Source organism: Aquarana catesbeiana, unplaced genomic scaffold, assembly GCF_042186555.1.
Source record: "Aquarana catesbeiana isolate 2022-GZ unplaced genomic scaffold, ASM4218655v1 unanchor226, whole genome shotgun sequence".
NCBI classification, from domain to species: Eukaryota; Metazoa; Chordata; class Amphibia; order Anura; family Ranidae; genus Aquarana; species Aquarana catesbeiana.
The window spans coordinates 2,367,670-2,385,177 of NW_027362653.1; the positions used below are offsets into that span (position 1 = coordinate 2,367,670).

The 17,508-nt window shown below is 44.2% G+C and overlaps 2 protein-coding genes across 2 annotated transcripts in view; one reads left to right on the forward strand and one right to left on the reverse strand.

Annotated features, from left to right (window-relative positions):
* The window catches only part of LOC141121586 (uncharacterized), a 190,165-nt gene that overhangs the window by 65,444 nt on the left and 107,213 nt on the right, over positions 1-17,508 (reverse strand). The gene's annotated exons all lie outside the window — the stretch shown is intronic.
* Positions 5,437-17,508, forward strand: part of LOC141121615 (uncharacterized) — a 29,491-nt gene continuing 17,419 nt past the window's right edge. The window contains 6 exon segments of the mRNA XM_073611267.1: positions 5,437-5,518; positions 11,642-11,756; positions 11,957-12,091; positions 12,258-12,455; positions 12,555-12,687; positions 13,417-14,221. Coding sequence (XP_073467368.1) covers positions 11,661-11,756; positions 11,957-12,091; positions 12,258-12,455; positions 12,555-12,687; positions 13,417-14,221 — 1,367 coding nt within the window. The 5' untranslated portion in view covers positions 5,437-5,518; positions 11,642-11,660.

Here is a 17,508-nt window from a genome sequence, read left to right on the forward strand (position 1 = left end):
ATGCTTGTTGGCCTTTCTTGTTTCCAGAGAAAAGAACAAATAATGAATCTGAAACTCTAAACCCTCCTGTTACTTCCAAATACTGTAATAGGATACGTCTTACGTCTAAATTGTGAAACTGCTCTTCCTTTGCACCCGAAGGGTTAGCAGAAAAGGTTGGTAGAGTAATCTCTTGAGACCTGTTACTAAAGCTTGCCACCTTTGGCAAAAACCCCGGATCTACTTTAAGGACAACTCTATCAGGAAAAACTGACAAAAAAGGCTCTTTTACTGATAGGGCGTGCAGTTCACTAATCCTTCTTGCTGAAGTAATTGCGACCAGAAAAATAGTCTTCAAAGTTAAATTCTTTAGGGATATGGCCTGTAAAGGCTCAAATGGTTCTTTTGCCAGAGCCTGCAGAACCACCGAGAGATCCCAATTTGGGAAATGCTTCACCGGTACCGGTCTCGACCTGGAAAGTGCTTTGAAAAATCTCATGATCAGAGTTTCTGAAGATAAGGATCTCTCCAGATAAACTCCCAAGGCAGCCACCTGCACCTTAAGAGTGCTGACCGCCAGATTCTTGTCTGCACCCTTTTGCAAAAATTCCAGCACTGAAACTAGGTCTTTAACCCCCCTATGTTCGGAATGACAGAAAGAAACATAGACTTTCCATACTTTGGCGTAAATATCCCTGGTTACCTTTTTCCTACTGGAAAGCAACGTAGCAGTTAAACGTTCTGAAAAGCCTTTGCTTCTCATTAATTGCTCCTCAGATACCAGGCAGTGAGCTTTAACCTGTCTACCCCTGGATGAAGCACTGGCCCCTGAATCAACAGATCCTGACTGAGCGGGAGATGCCAACATGGTTTGATTGCCAACTGCAGAATCGTGGAAAACCAAGCTCTCTTTGGCCAATATGGAGTAATCAAAATGATTGATACTCTCTCTTCCAGTATTTTCCTCAACACTAGAGGGATTAATCGAAATGGAGGAAAAGCATACCCCAGGTGAAAATCCCACGGATGTGCCAGAGCATCTATCCCCTGAGAGCAAATGTCTCTCTGAAGGGAGAAAAAATTCGGGAGCTGCGTGTTTTGTTTTGAAGCAAACAGATCTACCTGCGGAAGGCCCCAAACACTGGTGATTAATGCAAACACCTTCCTGTTCAGACTCCACTCTGATTCCTGAATTTTTTGTCGGCTCAGATAATCCGCTACTTCGTTCAATGTGCCTTTTAGATGGACTGCGGACAGAGATAATAAGTGGTTCTCCGCCCACTCCAGAATCTCTACTGACAGCAAGTGAAGGGCCCTGCTTCTTGTGCCTCCCTGTTTGTTCAGGTAGGCTATGGCCGTGGCATTGTCCGACAAAATCTGGACATGGCAACCTATGAGGTTTTGAGAGAAGAAAGCTAATGCTAGGGCAACTGCCTTCAGCTCTCTCCAATTTGAGGATCTTTGGGCCTCGAACTGGGACCATGTTCCCTGCGCTAAGGCTTGACCCATGTGGGCCCCCCATCCCTGCAAACTGGCGTCTGTTGTGACCACTTTCCCGGTCGGAAAAGACCAAAGAAGACCTCTTTGCAGTACCACCTGACTTCTCCACCACCAAAGTGAACGTTTGACTTTGGTGGGAATCTTTACTTTTATATCCAAACTCTCCGTCCTGTGGTTCCATGTCCTTAGAAGGAACCTCTGGAGAGTCCTGAAATGCAGCCTTGCCCATTGGATGGCTGGCATTGAAGAGGTTAATGTCCCCAGAGCCGACATAACCTTTCGGACTGAAATCAGTTGATTTGTTTGTAGTGCCGTTATTACCCTTAGGACCTTGATCTTTTTCTCTTCTGGGAGAAAAATCTTTTGCTCCACTGAATCTATCAAATAACCCAGAAACAGTACTTGCTGAGCTGGGATGAAATTTGATTTTTGAACATTCACTATCCACCCTAGTGACTCCAAATGACTGCGGGATCTGTTCAAATCCTCCTGCAACTTTTCCCTGGATGGGGCAAAAAAGAGGAGGTCGTCCAGATATGGAATTACCGCAATCCCCTGGAGTCGAAGAGGGGCGAGAGCTTCCGCCATTATCTTCGTAAAAATACGAGGAGCTGACGACAGGCCGAAGGGAAGGGCCCTGAACTGAAGATGTATAATCTCCTTGCCCATATTCACCGCAAACCTCAGGAACTTCTGGGACTGAGGTGCTACAGGAATATGAAGATAAGCATCCCTCAGATCGATTGATGCCATAAAACAATCTTTTGTCAGAATGTTTCTGACCGTGAAAATTGAGTCCATACAAAACTTTTTGTATAGGACTGACTTGTTCAGGGGTTTTAGGTTGAGGATAAGACGGAAGTTTCCGGATGGTTTTCTTATCAGAAAGATGTGTGAATAGAAACCCTGACCCTGTTCTTCTGGGGATACTGGTATCACTACCCTCTGGTGCCTCAGATCCTTTAAAAGGTTCTTCATGGCCAGAGCCTTTGTTAGATCCCTTGGTAGGTTTGTTACAAAGAATCTTTCTGGCGGGCGATCCGAAAACTCTATCCTGTAACCTTGGGACAGCATGTCCAAAATATATAGACTTTCTGTCATGCTGGCCCAAAGGGGAAGGAAACTTTGAAGCCTTCCCCCCACTGGTACGCACAAGTCATTGTGCTTTACCGGAGGCTGCAGGAGGATGGAAAAGGACATTTCCTTTGCCTTTACCCTTCTGCGATGCCCAATTTTTTCTTTTCTCCTGGGGTTTGGTTTGTTCTTGAGCCCTTTGGGAATGAAAAAACCGTTTAACTGGCTGCTTTTTCTTTTTGATGGGAAAAGACTTCTTTTTATCAGCAGTTCTATCTAGAACCGCATCTAAATCAGGTCCAAAAAGCAAGTCACCCAGGAACGGTATCCCACACAGCTTGTTTTTGGATGCCGCGTCCCCCGGCCAAGTTTTCAACCACAGAGCCCTTCTGGCTGAGTTGGCTAGGGCAGCAGATCTAGCTGTCATTTTAATTGATTCCGCTGAAGCATCCGATATAAATGCGACAGCGGCAGACAGAGTTGAAAATGAATCCAAAATTTCTTGTTTTGGTGAGTCTGCTGAGATATGGGCCTTAAGTTGCTCTAACCAGAACTCCATATTTCTGGATACCACTGTAGTTGCCATAGTAGGTTTAAGATTTCCCATGATGGATTGCCAAGCCCTCTTTAGTAGCTGGTCCATCCTTTTATCCATGGGATCTCTCAACACCCCCATGTCCTCGAATGCCAAATCTGTAGACCTCGAGACCTGGGAAAACGCGGCATCTAGTTTGGGGTTTTTGTTCCAAACCGCCGCTGGATCCTCATCAAAAGGGAAACGCCTTTTTAAGGCTTTGGGAAAGAAAGGCTTTCTCTCTGGCTCTGCCCACTCTTTCTTAATAGCTTCAGAAATAACAGAGTGTACTGGGAAATTGCGATTTTTGTGCTCGCTAAGCCCTGCATACATTTTATCATGCAGAGATAACTCCTTTCTTTCCTCCTCCAGACCCAGTGTGGTATAGATTGCTTTTAACAGGCCATCTACCTGTTCTAAAGACAATTTAAATCTTGAAGGTAAATTTTCTCCTTCCTCACCCTCATCAGAATCCTCAGATTGAGAGGGGGAATGTCCCTCTGGGGTAGGAGATGCCTCAGTCTCCATCACCGGGACTATAAGTGAGCCTTGGGAGGACTGTGAGGTAGTAGGCTGACTCAGGGATGGGTTTGCTAGGGAAGAGCGAAATGATTGAATAGTCGCATCAAGTTCCTTTTTAACTGATGCAATCAAGTCGCTGCAAGCGGAAGAAGCTTCTTCTTTAACTAGCAAATCAATACAAGCTTGACATAACGTCTTCTTCCATCCTTCAGGTAGCTTGGATTTACATGAAGGACATTTTCTTTTTGCCACTGGATCAGAGCTCTTGGCCTGCCATGAGACAAAAGAAGAAACCATCCCAGTGAGACAACCTGTCCTATACCCAAGGATGCTCACCACAGGTGCACAGTAAGAGCTGACTGCTTTATGTGCCCAGACAGGCCCCTGCCACCGGGGGGGGGGGGATAGAGAGAGAGAGACCCCACAGTACAGGGAAGACAGTATACAACTGCACCTTACCTGGGCCTTGCTGGTGCCTGTGCCTGTCCCACTCGCTGCCGCCATCGATTCCATCGAGGAGCGCTTGCTGTGTTTGTGTGGCTAAACGCCGGTTCCGGACTCCAATAGCGCCTGTGCGCCGGACCAGAACCGCTAAATAAGCACCAGCCCCGTTCCTCCCCTTTCCCTCTGCGATTTCCGGCGGAAATGACGCCGCACGCCTGTTCCGTGGGCGCCGCCCCCTCCGGATGCCTCACTTCCGGCGGATGGAGCCCCGCTGCCATCCCCAATATGGCGGCGGTGCAATGAGCAACAGGCGGTGGACCTGAGAAAAAAATATAGTAAACGGCCACCGCCTGTCTTGCCGCCGCCTAGGAGCGATGCCCACGACAGTCGGACTCACCCTGAGCCCATATGAAGAGGGAGAGGGAGCCCAGCCAGCAGCACTTCACCTCAGCTGTGGAATGGGAGGAACAGCTCTCATGAGGTAAAAAGTGTTTGATGAAAAAAACCAGGAAACCTGAGCTCCCAGGACAGCACCTGAGAGCCCTGACTTCCCCACGAAGTGTTCCCTCCGGAGGAAACACAAAAACTGACAATGTGTGGAAAGGAGCCTCCTTTTAAAGTTTGGTGGAAGAGGTGTTTCCTGTTGGCAAGGGGAGGAGTCACTCTCTCAAGTGCTGTCCTGAAAGACGATAAGGGAAATATAGGGTTCTTAAGTTGGTCACCATTTCATGGGTGCACGCAAATTTAGGTTTTGACATGTCGCATATCTATTTACTCGGCCCATCCTCGTCTCTTAAATAAAAAATTAAAAAAGGGTAAATTATGACTAAGACCTTATAGGCTGAAACGCGTCAACAGACGTAATCTGCGTTTGTTCACAGTGGCTATTCAATAAAATGAAGAAATTTTAAGCGCAACAACTGGAGTGCGGATCATTTTTTTCTACATTAATTTGTTACGTTGGTGTGCCCTAAAATTAACTTTAGTGAAATGTGGTGTTTCCTAGACCTTTACGGTAATATTGTGTGACGCAAAAATAAAATTGGAACTACCACTATTTTATTCTCTATGGTGTCTGCTTTCAGAAAATGAATAATGTTTTGGGGGGTTTTATGTAATCTTCAGGCCTAAAATGATATTTTAAACGTGCACAAAAATAAATAAATAACGGAAAACGGATCTGGCAGCAAAAGAGTTAATAAATAGTGCATACATACACAGAGCACATGGCCATGCTCACACTATGAGATGCTTCTTGGGCTGCAGTTCCTCTGAGCTCCACAAGGTGGTGATCTCACTTCTACCCAGACAGGAAGTCTCTATGGAAGATAGGAAGTGATGTCAGGTACAGACAGGAAGTTCCGGGCGAGAGGTGAGTTGGGAGGAAGTAGAGAGAAGACATTGCTGGAAGTTGCAGTAGAGGAGGTAATAAGATCTTATTTTCTATTTACACCCAGTAACCCCCCGTCATGTCCGTCCTCTTCCTCCATAGTCACTGTGATGTCTTTTATCTCCAGCAGATGATGATACACACATATATAGTGTGGGAACCGAGATTAACCCCTTCAGGGGCAGAACATTTCCCCACTTATGGTGCCGGAACATTCTCTACATTTTGGAGATGTCTCACCTTAGCAGGGATGAGATTCAGATTCGGGTTTGAACCGAAATTTCACCCGAATTTCCAGGATTTGAACCTTGGTGTAATTTGTGGAGGACTAATTCAGGTTTTCACCCATAATGTCCTGCGCAGCCTTTGTGTCCAGTCACAGACTTACCACAACCAAGAAGGAGGAGGTGGATAATAGATCTGCTGATAAAAGAGAAATAGGTGCTAACAGGCTGCAGGAGATCTCCTGATAAAAAAAGAAATAGGCGCTAATTGGCTGCAGGAGATCTGCTAGTAAAAAAAGAAATAGGTGCTCCTGTCAGAAACCATGAAATCAGACCGAGACAGAAGTACAGTTAAATCACACTTGTTTAATAATAAAAATAAATAGAACAAACGTAGTCAAAACATGGCCAGAGTTTGGGAACCGGAACGGATAGTCAGACAAGCCAAAGGTCAGGGAGCTGGAGATGAGCGTAGTAAAACAGCAAGCAGGATCTGGAGCCAGAAAGGATGTCAGCCAAGCAAGTCTTTTAACAGGAATGCAGGAGAGCGTCTCTGTGATGTTGACCAAGGCGAAGGCAGAGATCATCTGGGCTGGACGGCTTAACCACTTGACCACTGGGCACTTAAACCCCCTTCCTAACCAGACCAATTTTCAGCTTCCGGTGCTCTCACATTTTGAATGACAATTACTCATTCATGCAACACTGTACCCATATGAAATTTTTGTCCTTTTTCACACAAATAGAGCTTTCTTTTGGTGGTATTTAATCACCGCTGGGTTCTTTATTTTTTGCGCTTTAATTAAAAAAAGACTGAAAATTCAGTAAAAAAAAAAAATCTTTGTTTCTGTTAAAATTTATTGCAGAGTATTGCAGGGTATTGGCAGAGTATTGCAGAGTATTGCAGGGTATTGCAGAGTATTGCAGGGTATTGCAGGGTATTGCAGAGTATTGCAGAGTATTGCAGGGTATTGCAGAGTATTGCTGGGTATTGCAGAGTATTGCAGGGTATTGCAGAGTATTGCAGGGTATTGCAGGGTATTGCAGAGTATTGCAGGGTATTGCAGGGTATTGCAGAGTATTGCAGGGTATTGCAGGGTATTGCAGAGTATTGCAGAGTATTGCAGGGTATTGCAGAGTATTGCAGGGTATTGCAGGGTATTGCAGAGTATTGCAGGGTATTGCAGGGTATTGCAGGGTATTGCAGGGTATTGCAGAGTATTGCAGGGTATTGCAGGGTATTGCAGGGTATTGCAGGGTATTGCAGGGTATTGCAGGGTATTGCAGGGTATTGCAGGGTATTGCAGAGTATTGCAGGGTATTGCAGGGTATTGCAGGGTATTACAGAGTATTGCAGAGTATTACAGAGTATTGCTGGGTATTGCAGAGTATTGCAGAGTATTGCTGGGTATTGCAGAGTATTGCTGGGTATTGCAGAGTATTGCAGAGTATTGCTGGGTATTGCAGAGTATTGCAGGGTATTGCAGAGTATTGCAGGGTATTGCAGGGTATTGTAGAGTATTGCAGGGTATTGCAGGGTATTGCAGAGTATTGCAGGGTATTGCAGAGTATTGCAGGGTATTGCAGAGTATTGCGGGGTATTGCAGGGTATTGGCAGGGTATTGCAGAGTATTGCAGGGTATTGCAGGGTATTGCAGAGTATTGCAGGGTATTGCAGAGTATTGCGGGGTATTGCAGGGTATTGGCAGGGTATTGCAGAGTATTGCGGGGTATTGCAGGGTATTGGCAGGGTATTGCAGAGTATTGCAGGGTATTGCAGGGTATTGCAGGGTATTGAAGTGTATTGGCAGAGTATTGCAGGGTATTGGCAGAGTATTGCAGAGTATTGCAGGGTATTGCAGGGTATTGCAGGGTATTGGCAGAGTATTGCAGGGTATTGCAGGGTATTGCAGAGTATTGCGGGGTATTGCAGAGTATTGCAGAGTATTGCACATTATTGCAGAGTATTGCAGGGTATTGCAGGGTATTGGCAGAGTATTGGAAGAGTATTGCAGGGTATTTGCAGAGTATTGGCAGAGTATTTGCAGAGTATTGCGGGGTATTGGCAGAGTATTTGCAGAGTATTGCGGGGTATTGCAGGGTATTGCAGAGTATTGCAGGGTATTGGCAGAGTATTGGCAGAGTATTGGCAGAGTATTGGCAGAGTATTGCAGGGTATTGCAGGGTATTGAAGAGTATTGGCAGAGTATTGCGGGGTATTGGCAGAGTATTGCAGAGTATTGCACATTATTGCAGAGTATTGCACATTATTGCAGAGTATTGGCAGATTATTGCACATTATTGCACAGTACTGCAGAGTATTGCACATTATTGCAGAGTATTGGCAGATTATTGCACAGTACTGCAGAGTATTGCACATTATTGCACAGTACTGCAGAGTATTGCACATTATTGCAGAGTATTGCACATTATTGCAGAGTATTGCACAGTATGGGCACTACAGATCCAGCCCACAGCGCTGCCAAAAACGATCTCTCCTCCTCTCCCCTCGCTCTGTACAGAGAGGGGAGGGAGGAACCGGCGTCATGACATGGCGCCGGTTTGTTTACAAGTGATCGCTCCATAATTTGACGGAGCGATCACATGGTAAACGGCTGCTACAAGCGGCCATTTACCGCGATCTGTAATGCGCCGGGTGTTCTGGACCCGGTGGTCACGGATGTTTGCGGGAGCGCACCCCAGGGGGCACGCGAGAGCAACATTCTGGGGGAAAGTCCATGGACGCCCTCCCAGAATAAGCCGACCGCGCTGTAGCCGTTTTTCGGCTATGGCCCGGTCGGCAAGTGGTTAAGTAGGCAGGACTGACGAGCAGGATATCATCAACAGCTGAGTACCTGTGGAGAGATAGGAGCTGGCAATTAGCCGGCAGCTGAGCGGCCAGCTCAGAGAAGGAAGGGCTGAGACCAGCCCTGAGAGCTCCCAGCAAGGAGGAGAGGATGCAGGGAGCAGACACATACATTTGAGATCCATTCTCTGGATGGTGACTGGTCATGCTATTCTGAACATTTGAGAGGATTTGGTCTGACAAGTTGGCTTCTTCTGAGGACTGCTTCTCTGTGACATCTCTTGACCAATCGGACCATCTTCCATCTTGGTCTGGAGCCCAGACTCGGAGGTTCTATACCTTGGTGTTTACACCGTAGGCCTTGTTGACTCACTGAGGATATGCCCGTTTGAGTCCTCTCACTCCGGTAAGCCTCCTCACTAGGGCGGTGGTGGTTCTGTTGTTTGTGTCTTCACTTCAACACTGATGTCACGTGGAATCCCCCTTTTTGGCTAAATAATCTGTTCTCACTGTCTATCCAAAGACTGTTATATTGATGGTTTAAAAATCTTTATATGATGGAACATGGACTTTAGTTTGTGAATTTCACATCACTTTGCACTGTTTTTATTTTGTGGTCATTTCACATGATATATTAGATTGTACAGATAAGAATTTATATCATCACGAATTTTTGAGCGCTGCACAAAATTTTATCTTTCACATATTTCTGGATTTACACTTGTCTTAGTGTTGTGCTGGCTGCTATTTGATATCAGGGTTGTCCCGATACCGATACTAGTATCGGTATCGGCACCGATACCGAGCATTTGCCCAAGTACTTGTACTCGGGCAAATGCTCCCGATGCTTCCCCCGATACCTGGAAGACAGCTGTGATCGGCGCGTGGGGGAGTTACAGGATTCTCCCCCAGCGGCTTTCACCAGCTTTAGTGACATACAGCTGTGATCGCTCACAGCTGACTGTCACTGCGTCCTCCTCCGTGCCCCCTCTGTTCCTCTGTGCCTCTCCGCTGTCCCCTGCATTCCTCTATCCTTATCTGTCCCCTCCGTACTCCCCCTCCGTTCCTCTATCCTTATCTGTCCCCCTCCGTACTCCCCCTCCGTTCCTCTCTCCTTATCTCTCCCCCTCCGTTCCTCTATCCTTATCTGTCCCCTGCATTCCTCTCTCTTCTGTTCCCTCCGTTCTCCCCCTCAGTTCCTCCGTCCTCCCCCTCCTTCCTTTGTGTATGGATAGAGTCAGCTGACTCTGTCCATTCACATAACTGAAACATTGTAATCTTCTGTGATTACGATGTGTCAGTTTATGAATAGAGAGGAGCCGCTGTCTTCTCTCCATTCATTCTCAGTGCAGCTGACGCTGCAGAGAAAGGGACTGGGGAATCTCTATCCTCTGTCTCTTTCTCTGTTTCAAGGGGGAGATATCAGAGGTCTGTTAAGACCCCTGATATCTCACCAAAGCCCCCCAACAGGGCTGATTTAAAAAAAAAAAAAAAAAAAAAAAAAAACAAAAAAAACAATAAATAATAAAAAAATATTATTGTAAAAAATAAAAATTGTAAAAGAAAACAAAAAAAAAACCACACACACATACAACGTTCACCCCCCCCCCCCAAAAAAAAATAGCAAAAAAAAAACTGTCACGTGACATTAAAAAAAAAGTATCGGTAATCGGCATCGGCGAGTACTTGAAAAAAAGTATCGGTACTTGTACTCGGTCCTAAAAAAGTGGTATCGGGACAACCCTATTTGATATACATTTGCATGTCAGCGCGATATACACCAATTTTTCTAATAAAAAAGAAATAGGTGCTAATAGACTGCAGGGGATCTGCTAAAAAAAAGGATAAAAAATAAACAAAATAGGTGCTAATAGGCTGTAGGAGATCTGCTGAAAAAAGAAATAGATTTTAATAGACTGCAGGAAATACGCTGAAAAAAAAGAAAATAAACAAAATATGCGCTATTAGGCTGCAGGAGATCTGCTGGGTAAAAAAAAGTTTAGATAAAAGATAGATAACCCCGCCCCTCACTATAAGAGTGGGCCTGAGATGAGCCAATAGATTGATAACCCCGCCCCTCACTATAAGAGTGGGCCTGAGATGAGCCAATAGATTGATAACCCCGCCCCTCACTATAAGAGTGGGCCTGAGATGAGCCAATAGATTGATAACCCCGCCCCTCACTATAAGAGTGGGCCTGAGATGAGCCAATAGATAGATAACCCCGCCCCTCACTATAAGAGTGGGCCTGAGATGAGCCAATAGATTGATAACCCCGCCCCTCACTATAAGAGTGGGCCTGTAGTGAGCCAATAGATAACCCCGCCCCTTACTAGGTAAGAGTGGGCGTGAGGTGAGCCAATAGATAACCCCGCCCCTCACTATAAGAGTGGGTGTGAGATCATCCATCGTGACAGTGAGTAGATCTCATTCAAAGGGACAGATGGGTGGAGAGGATTTGGTGAACTGTGTCTGAGTTGTGTGGAAGTGCTGACAGAAGTCTGTGTGTATTACGGCTGAAAAGTCTTCATGGTACAATTATGGGCTTACATGGAGGTCCTTTCAAGCTCAATGTAAAGTCTCTGTTTGTGTATTTCTTTGATGTTCTCCTTAGACTTTCCTATTCCTAATGTACTACAGCTGTGTCCTTCTGTGGGGGGACTCACAGCCAGGGCACAAGCAATAGTTACATAGTTAGTCAGGTTGAAGAAAGACACAAGTCCATCTAGTTTAACAAAAAAAAAAAATACAATCCCATATACACAATCCTATACCCACAGTTGATTCAGAGGAAGGCGAAAAAACCCCCAGTAAAGCATGATCCAATTTGCTCCAGCAGGGGAAAAAAAATTCCTTCCTGACCTGATCCCCCCGAGAGGCAATTGAATATTCCCTGGATCAACTTTACCTATAATTGTCGGTATCCAGTTATATTATGTACATTTAGGAAAGAATCCAGGCCTTTCTTAAAGCAATCTACTGAGCTAGCCAGAACCACCTCTGGAGGGAGTTATATATATATATATATATATATATAGACTCCCTCCAGAGGTGGTGTATATATATCTCTATCTCTCCTAATATTGTACAACGAGTACAGTCCTAATAATTCTCTGCTATCTGTCTAGAGAAACCTGTATAGATCACATGACCACATCAATGAGGATGGAGGAGGACCGGAGTCACATGACTGAGAAGATACTAAACCTCACCCTGGAGATCATCTACCTGCTGACCGGAGAGGTGAGGAGGATTCTGGGAGGTCACATGACATCACTCTTATCTCTATTAATAAAACACAGACCTGACTGGAGAGGTGAGGAGGATTCTGGGAGGTCACATGACATCACTCTTATGTCTATAAATAAAGCACAGACCTGACCGGAGAGGTGAGGAGGATTCTGGGATTCTAACATGATATTCCTATTGGTTTCTTAATACAGAGATTTCCTCTTCTGAAGTCAGGTGATCATATGACCATCACAGTGCCTCCATGTGACTCCCTAAAACCTGAGAGACACAACATGGAGAAGATTCTAGAAGTCACCAAGAAGATGATGGAACTGCTGACAGGAGAGGTGAGCGGTGCTGGGAATTCTGGGACATTATCCAGTAACAGACAAGGGATGTGTCTGGATGGTGACTGTATCATTGTGTGTGTCATGTAGATGAGTAACAATTATTGGTAGTTATGGTTTACACACAAGCTTGTTTGTTACAATGAATATATTATTATATATTCAGAGTGGAAACCTCCGGGATGATAATATTGATGTTAAAGAAGAATATAAGGAAGAGTATGGTGTGATGGAGGAGTTTTCTGAAGGACACAAGAACATGATGGAGCCAGCTAATACCAGAAACCCACCAGAGAGATGTCCCCGTCCTCTGTATTCCCGGGATTCCACCCAGGAAGATCACACCATCCCTCACCATCATCAGGTAGGTGGAGTTGAGGACCTGGAACATAAAGTGATTGAACACTCTGACATGTGGAGACGATGTGTGGAGGAGTTATTTTTGGTCATTCTGTTGGTTTAGGGTGATGATCTGATTAAAATAAAAGTTGAGTGTGAAGCAGAGGAGACGAATGTGGAGGATGATCATCAGTACATGGAGGAGGCTGAAATGGAGACATTTGTAGAGGAGGACACTCCTACGGAGATCAGCACAGGTGATCCATACTATATTCTTCTCTTATCTCTGCTCTGTCACTGCACACTGATTGGTCCAGAGTAGGGAGGGGGATGAGTGATATCAGCTAATAATAGGTTGATAATAGTCACTGACACCAGTACTGTACATTATTTCTTCTTTTCCCTCAGAATAACCTCCCATCTACGTGCTACAGACACAATACTGTATATGTACTCAGACATGATTTATGTAGATTCTGGGGTTCATCTGGCAGTGCTGGGTTGTGTTTCACTCCTAGTTACAGTAGCGCGGATATAATAACACAGATTGTACCTTTCTTGGGTTGGTCTCTCTTTATCAAGCAGACTTATCACTTAACGTTAACATAAAATATGTTAGGTGTAACATGAAAAATATATAAAACATATCACCCTCCAGTGCTGCCTGTCACCAGAAGCCTAGGCCTATTGTCACTTGTTCTCTATAAGTCTGAACTTTGAACCTCTTGTTTATCAGAGATCACTTGACCCAGTGCCTAGATTTGTGGTTGTGTGAAGAGCATGCACTTCCCAGTCCCCATTGGTTCCTACTCTTCTGACGAGGCTGTGTAAACGTAGAAGTGATCTGAGAGGAGGAACAAAGGGCCCTTTGGCTATAGAGGGGAAGTCACAGCTGGTTGGGACATCCACAGAGAACATCTGCTCACTAAAATCTAGATGGAATCCTGACTTGAACAAACCCTAGAACAAGTTTTTATATTTTCCAGGACACGCCATCGAGAAACCCTCAAAGAATCGTCTCACTTTGTCTCCAAATTGTAAAATGGAAGCTGAGGACATCACAAGAGACTGTGCAGGAGAAAAGACAATGAGCTCAGCTATGGATGGAGGACTTCACAGTGTGGATAGACCATCAAATCTCTCTGACTCTGAACAACCTCGTACTGTGAGGGATGGTGCCGGAATTCAGGGGGAGGAGGAATTTTTCTGCCCTGAATGTGGTGAAAGTTTTAGTTCTGAATTAATTCTTACTGTACATCAGAGATCTCACACGGGTGGGAAGATTCATTCCTGTTCTGAGTGCGGGAAATGTTTCCTTCATAAATCAAAACTTGTCATACATTACAGATCTCACAAGGGCAAAAGGCCAAATTCCTGCCCTGAATGTGGGAAATGTTTTTCAAAGAAAGCAAATCTTGTTAGACATCAGAGCTCTCACACGGGGGAGAAGCCGTATTTCTGCTCCGAGTGTGGGAAATGTTTTTCACAAAAATCAGACCTTGCTAAACATCAGAGATCTCACACAGGGGAGAAGCCATATTCCTGTCCTGAGTGCAGGAAATGTTTTTCAGATAAGTCCAGTCTTTACAGACATCAGAGGTTTCACACGGGGGAGAAGCCGTATTCCTGTCCTGAGTGTGGCAAATGTTTTTCACAGAAATCAGACCTTGTTATGCATCAGAGATCTCACACTGGAGAGAAGCCGTATTCCTGCTCTGAATGTGGGAAATGTTTTACAAGTAAATCAAATCTTGTTAAACATCAGAGATCTCACATGGGTGAGAAGCCATAGACAGGACCGGGTTTGGTCAATGACATCACCTGCAAATTCCCCATGATGACACTGATCAAGTAAGCATTTATCCTGTTGTGATGCGATCTTTCTGCAATAAAAGTTTTGGACTGCAATCCAAGATCCATGGTTTGCTGACGTACATGTGTATTTATTTGTGATACATTGAGTGTCGAGCTGGTGATCGCTGCAGCACCCACTACAGAGGAGTCTCTAATCCAGGAATGTATGCGATGGGAATATGAACAAAGCTGATCAAATATGATCATGTCCATATTTGGTCTATAACGTCAACGTCACTCTGGATACCGAGTCTCTCTGTTTATATTCTGCTGCCAGCCAGGTAGCTCTCATTCCTGATGAATCTCCATTGAGGGTGGACATGTTAATGTGTTTTTTTTTTTTTTTCAATGAGTCATTGGGTGTTGTTCATTGTGAATGTTGTGGATCTACATGGCTGGACAACATGGTTGATAAATGATGTACATCTTGTTTTTAAAAAATGGACTTGTCAAAGGTGTGTGTGTGTGTGTTTATTTATGTAGCAGAGGGGCCCTTAAACTCCATTAACCAAAATCCCCTGGGCTCCCATCAACCCCTGAACTCTTAAGGCTCGTAAACACTATAGAAAATGGGGCGAATATTTTCGTCCAATGAATTTTTTTGTACAATTTTCGTATAGTGTGTACACAACTTTCGACAGCCGATTCCAAATTTTTGTACAAAAATTCCCGAAAAGACAAACTCCAAATATTTTCTTGTATGGGAACAGAATGAATGATTTTCGTTTAAGGTGTACCCTTTTCGTACGATTTTCGTACAAGAAAAATTAGAAAAAAAAGACTGCGCATGATGAGCAACAATAAACAAAAAAAAAAAAAAGCATTTGTACGAAAATTTTCATCCAAATTTTCGTTCATCGGTTTCCAATTTGCTGTGAAACAACGAGGAAAATCGGATGATTGTTTCCCCATTTTTATTCTAGTGTTTACCACACTTTAGGCATGCCCCACAGTAGTGTGCAGCTCCTTAACCTCTTCCGGACCGCCCACCGTCGTTATACGTCGGTACTTTGAAGAGGAGTATCGTTGCTATGGCTGCAGTTAGCTGCCATAACCCCGGTATCCTCTTCTTCAGTCAACTTCAAGATAAAAGTGGTGTCTGCGGTGGATTCGCCGCAAGATCACTTTTATCTGCGGCGGGAGAGGGGCCCCCCACACCACGCTCCGGTGCCTTCCACCGCTTACCGGAGCTGTCGGCAGCGGCGGAGGCGATCAGATGTTGTCTCTTCCTGGGTATGGAGATGAGTGAGGGGAAGATGGCCCCCGACCGTCTTCATATCATTGCAGGGAGGAAGCGACGTCAAAACATCTCTTCCACCCATAGCTCTTAAAGGGCCATTTTTGTATTTTTTTTTTTTTGTATTTTTTTAAATGACAATTGTTTTATTGCATTTTAGTGTAAATATGAGATCTGATGTCTTTTTGACCCCAAATCTCATATTTAAGAGGTCCTGTCATGCTTTTTTTCTATTACAAGGGATGCTTACATTCCTTGTAATAGGAATAAAAGTGACAATTTTTTTTTAAAGAACAGTGTAAAAATAAAAGGTAAAATAAACAAGAAAAAAAAATTTTTAAACGCGCCCCCGTCCCGACGAGCTCGCGTGCAGAAGCGAACGCATACGTGAGTAGCGCCCGCATATGAAAATGGTGTTCAAACCACACATGTGAGGTATCACCATGATCGATAGAGCCCTAGACCTCCTCTAACTCAGAACATGCAGCCCGTAGAATTTTTTTAAATGTCGCCTATGGAGATTTTTAAGGGTAAAAGTTTGCCGCAATTCTTTGAGCGGGCACAATTTTGTTGGGCATCAATTTACCCAGCGTAACATAATCTTTCACAATATAAAAAAAAATTGGGTTAACTTTACAGTTGTCTGATTTTTTTCATTCAAAAAAGTGTATTTTTTCCAAAAAAAAGTGCGCTTGTAAGACCGCTGCGCAAATACGGTGTGACAGAAAGTATTGCAACGACCGCCATTTTATTCTCTAGGGTGTTAGAAAAAAAATGTATAATGTTTGGGGGTTCTAAGTTATTTTATAGCAAAAAAAAAGTTTTTAACTTGTAAACAACAAATCTCAGAAAGAGGCTCGGTCCTTAAGTGGTTAAGCTCTCTGAGGCTCAATGAGACCACTCCTGATGGAACAGCTGTGACTGGGCTAGCTGCAACCAGGTGCAGACAACTTCTCTTGAAGATCGCCAAACTAAGGTATCTCAAGTTTTCACCAGGGATGTAAATATGATACCTTCTCGGATACTGAATTTGAAATATAAGAAATTTCTACATGCCATGAAACATGAAGTTAGAGTTTGGTGCAGTGATGGTGAACCTTGGCACCCCAAATGTTTTGGAACTACTTTTCCCATGATGCTCTGGCACTCTGCAGTGTTGTTGAGCATCATGGGAAATGTAGTTCCAAAACATCTGGGGTACCAAGGTTCACCATCACTGGTTTGGTGGGTCTAAAGCGATATGTGGATGAGAGCATGATCCCACAGGGAATAAAAAAGATCCCTTTCACTATCTACTCTGAACTATTTGTTACGGAATGGAATGACATTTTATCCAAGTGTTCATTTGAACTTATGAAATTAATTATAACCTATGTCCGCTTTAGAATCTGCAGCTATGGAGGTGAAAACATGTAGAGACTCCTTTGACAAGTTTGCACAGTTGCTGGTTCAGGAAGAGTTAAAGTGGTGTTCCGGCCGAAATTATACTTTTTAAATAAAAATACCCCTATAATACACAAGCTTTATGTATTCTAGTAAAGTTAGTCTGTAAACTAAGGTCTGTTTTGTTAGTTTATAGCAGTAGTTTGTTATTTTATAAACTTGCAGCAGGCCGTGGCCATCTTAAGTGTGGGCATCTGAAGCCAGACTGTATTTCTTCCCGGATCTCATCCTCGCAGATCTCGCACATGCTCAGTGCAGCACAAGCAATGTCAGGTCAGGTTTCCATAGCAACGGCAGTGTCAGAGGAAGTTGCCGCCCCTTCCCAGAAGGCATTGCAAACAGGAAATGATGCCATGGGCCAAGGCCAGGGAGGAGGAAGTGAAAAATGAATACAGCAGATATACAGTAGATGCTGAGAAAAAAATTTAAAAATATCCAATTCGTTTACAGTGCGCAGTTTAGTGAGGGATGCTGAAGTGTTGTAAAAGTGGGTGGAACTCCACTTTAAATAAAAAACCTGTTGGATTCTATTACTGATTTGGAA